The sequence below is a fragment of the Oryzias melastigma genome, unplaced genomic scaffold (genome assembly GCF_002922805.2).
Source record: "Oryzias melastigma strain HK-1 unplaced genomic scaffold, ASM292280v2 sc00246, whole genome shotgun sequence".
Lineage (NCBI taxonomy): Eukaryota > Metazoa > Chordata > Actinopteri > Beloniformes > Adrianichthyidae > Oryzias > Oryzias melastigma.
In genome coordinates this window covers 2515-6042 of record NW_023416888.1, presented here as the reverse complement: position 1 = coordinate 6042, position 3528 = coordinate 2515, and the positions used below count along the sequence as shown (strand labels likewise).

Below are 3528 nucleotides of genomic sequence, written 5' to 3'. Positions count from 1 at the left end.
ATTTATTTATGATTAGTGAAACATATTAATTAATTAATTAATTAATTAAATAATTTATTAAATAATTAAAGAATTTAAAAAATGTTAAGTTGAAAAGGCAAAGGTATGTTCAGATTTTTTTCAACGCATGTGTTCAAACAAAGAGAAGTAATTTAAACTGTCATGTAAATCCCTTGTAATTTCAATCTGCTCATCAGTTTATGGATGTTTATGGATGCTTATAGAAACAAGAATCAGAATATTTCCAACACAACTGGTCTTTAATATGAACACAAACATTTGAGCAGCTATAGAAAAAAAATATTAAGATATTAATTAATATATTTATTATTTATTTTATTATTTATTATTGATATTAATATATTTATTAATTAATTCTAATATTATTATTTAACTATCAAGTAGATGACTTTGATAAGAAAAACTATACTATACTATGTCTAGAACACAAATAAGAAATATAAGAATAAAGGAAAACAATTACATATAAACGAAGCACTCAAGATGAGTCGGAGCCTTTGATCTCCTTTACATTTTTCCCATGAACAGTAATCTCAACCGTAACAGGCCCTTTACACATCAGTTCCTGAAACGGCTCCCACTGCTCCTTGGAGATATAAAAAAAATCTCCATCCTCAGCAAGGATCTCCAGGATGTCTGGGCTGGAGTCGCAGTCCATCACCCCCATGATGTCCACTTTCAATTCCGTGCACTCCTGTTTCTGTTGAGACAATCAAAAGACACCAAAATGTCACAACAACAGAATAATAATTGTAATATTAATTTATTCAATTATTCATTCATTCATTCATTCATTCATCAATCTTGTCTGTTTTATTGCTTNAATCTCCATTCTCAGCAAGGATCTCCAGGATGTCAGGGCTGGAGTCACAGTCCATCACCCCCATGATGTCCACTTTCAATTCCGTGCACTGCTGTTTCTGTTGAGACCATCAAAAGACACCAAAATGTCACAACAACAGAATCATAATTGTAATATTAATTTATTCAATTATTCATTCATTCATCAATCTTGTCTGTTTTATTGCTTCCGGAGACACAGGGTTGCTGGAGCCTAACCAGCTACTGATGGATAAAGGCGGCTTTACCTGAAAAGGTCTGCAGTCTGTCGCAGAGCATCAATCACACACTCATTCACACTCGTATTCACTCCTAGGGACAATTTAGGGTCACCAATTCATCTATGAAGCATGTTTTATCATTGACATACTGAATTGGCCATTATGTGACATTAAAACGTCAAACATATGCACCACTATGGAGATGGAATGTGTGTAAACAACTTCATAAACCCAAAGGAACAAATTAATCTGTATGATTACAATCAACACAGGGTAGTAATCAAATTTTAGTGCAGGAAAGACCGTCTGCAAAGAGTGGAGGGTGTGCTAAAATGGGTGTTAGCAAGTAGCATGTTAGTTTGCTTCATCAATATAAATCTTTTAATAATATTTGATCTCTAAATGTTTTCATTTAGGCTGATGGTTGTCACATGCTTTTATGTGCACAAAAATTGATGGAAATTCACGTAGGTGATCTGAAATACATCCAGATAAGGTGCACATTGCACAAATGTTAAGGTTAAATGTTGCTGTGGGTTGCATATATATAAATAAGATACCATTAGCTGTCATGCAACTAACTGTGTTTAATATGTTCTCATCCCCTGGGGGAGCAATGAGCTGAAGACACTGCTGCACTTATGAACAATTTGTTGTATTAACTCTAACTCCGACCAGATTTTGTGCAGTACTTTACACTTATGAACAATTATTTGTGCAGACTTTATGATGCTTAACGAACTTTAATGGAATCAAGAGATGCACAGATAGCATGGGTGCCATGGTTTAAAACAGGAGACATGGTGGGAAACAACGGGCATACAGATTTCAACATTGCACATACAAAGAATGAATGCTTACCTCCACTCTGGTAAACTTGGTCGACTTTAATTGTCGACCATAAGCAGAGGGCTCAACCTTCAGATGGGAGACTGACACCATGTCTCCTACCAAAATGCTCTGGACCGATGCCTCCCTCCACAGAGCCACTCTGATCTGAAATCCATCCTATGTGAAGAAAACATAACACAAAATATTTTAAGTAATTTGACCAAATAATCCACTATTTTTAAACCCAGAACTTTCTGAAATATTCTTCACATTACCTCTTCAACTCGGATGTTCCTCACAGGCACTTGGTCTCTGCCGCTCTGGACCTTCCTCACACTTGAGATCTGAAAATAGAACCAGAAGATTAACAATTTAACAAACACAGTGATCACCTTCTGATCTGATTGTGCTGACAGTAAACTGTCAGTTGATGAAAGCATTTCTACCAGAGGCTGCTGCAGACAATAGTTATGTGCACACAAAAAATTATTGATCAAAGTTTGTATTTTCAAATGAATCACTTTGCTTAAATATTATTTTGTGTACATGAAAAGATGTTTAGCATTAGCATTTTAGCATTCANTCTACCAGAGGCTGCTGCAGACAATAGTAATGTGCACACAAAAAAAAAATAATTAAAGTTTGTATTTCAAATGAATAACTTTGCTTAAAGATTACTTTGTGTACATGAAAAGATGTTTAGCATTAGCATTTTAGCATTCAGGATGTTGTAAGCCTTCCGCTATCCTAGGTAGGTTTATGTTAAGATTGGGGTCATCTGGACCCCACAAGACATCACAAAAAACTTATTTTCTATCATTTTTTTTAACTTGTCCTGTCCAAAAGCTGAGCAAACAGATGTGAGCTGAGAGCTTCTAAAGTTGGGCAGATTTTACGGTTACAACATGGTGTTATTGATCTTATCACTCTCAAAGTGCATGTTTGTATAAACCTCTTTTGTATTTTTTGCTAAACTTAATTTATATTGAATTTTTTTAATCACTTTTAGTTGGACCAGACGGAAAGGAAGAAGACCGAGGGGTAGGTAGAAGGAGGGATGTTGGAGAGGGGAAGAAGACACAGAACTTATTTTCAATGACTTTTGAGTTTCACTAGTGTCCGTGGCATACATAAAATCCTGTACAACTTCATCCACATGTGTAATGGGAGGGATAAGACGTTAATGTAAGGCTGGGTCCCCATACGATAGCACAAGGTTTAAAATTTAGACAGACTGCCTATTTGGGAAAACATATTTATCAGAATTTTAAATCACTTGTCATGGGAGGGATATCTATTCAAATATGGAAATTAGTCAGTTAAAAAGCAAAAACATTTCACAGAAATTACGTTTAAGAAATTGCTTTTCATAAAAAAGAAAATCTTGAAAAGAAATAGTCTTGCCTCCGTGACCCTCCCCTTGATGGTGACCAGTTCCCTCTGGTCTCCAACCTCTCGGACGCTGATCAGCCTTGAGGGAGGATTGAGAGATGCCTCTGCCTCGTTTAACAGATGGGATGGGACCTCAATGTCCGACCCCCGGTAAAATTTTGTTTCTCTATTAATGCTTATGTAGTAGGGGGGGTTGTTGCCCAGAAGGCCATACCCCCTCACT

At 36.0% G+C, this 3528-nt stretch overlaps 1 protein-coding gene across 1 annotated transcript; it reads right to left on the bottom strand.

The window, feature by feature from the left end:
- Positions 1-269: 269 nt before the first annotated feature.
- Positions 270-2387, bottom strand: LOC112140645. The gene is made up of 3 exons (XM_024263642.2): positions 2189-2387; positions 1944-2090; positions 270-721 (listed from the first exon to the last, which is right to left on the bottom strand). The coding sequence occupies exons 1-3, from the start codon at positions 2351-2353 to the stop codon at positions 500-502; spliced, it is 534 nt and encodes a 177-aa protein (XP_024119410.2). The 5' UTR covers positions 2354-2387; the 3' UTR covers positions 270-499.
- Between the last annotated feature and the right edge of the window lie 1141 nt (positions 2388-3528).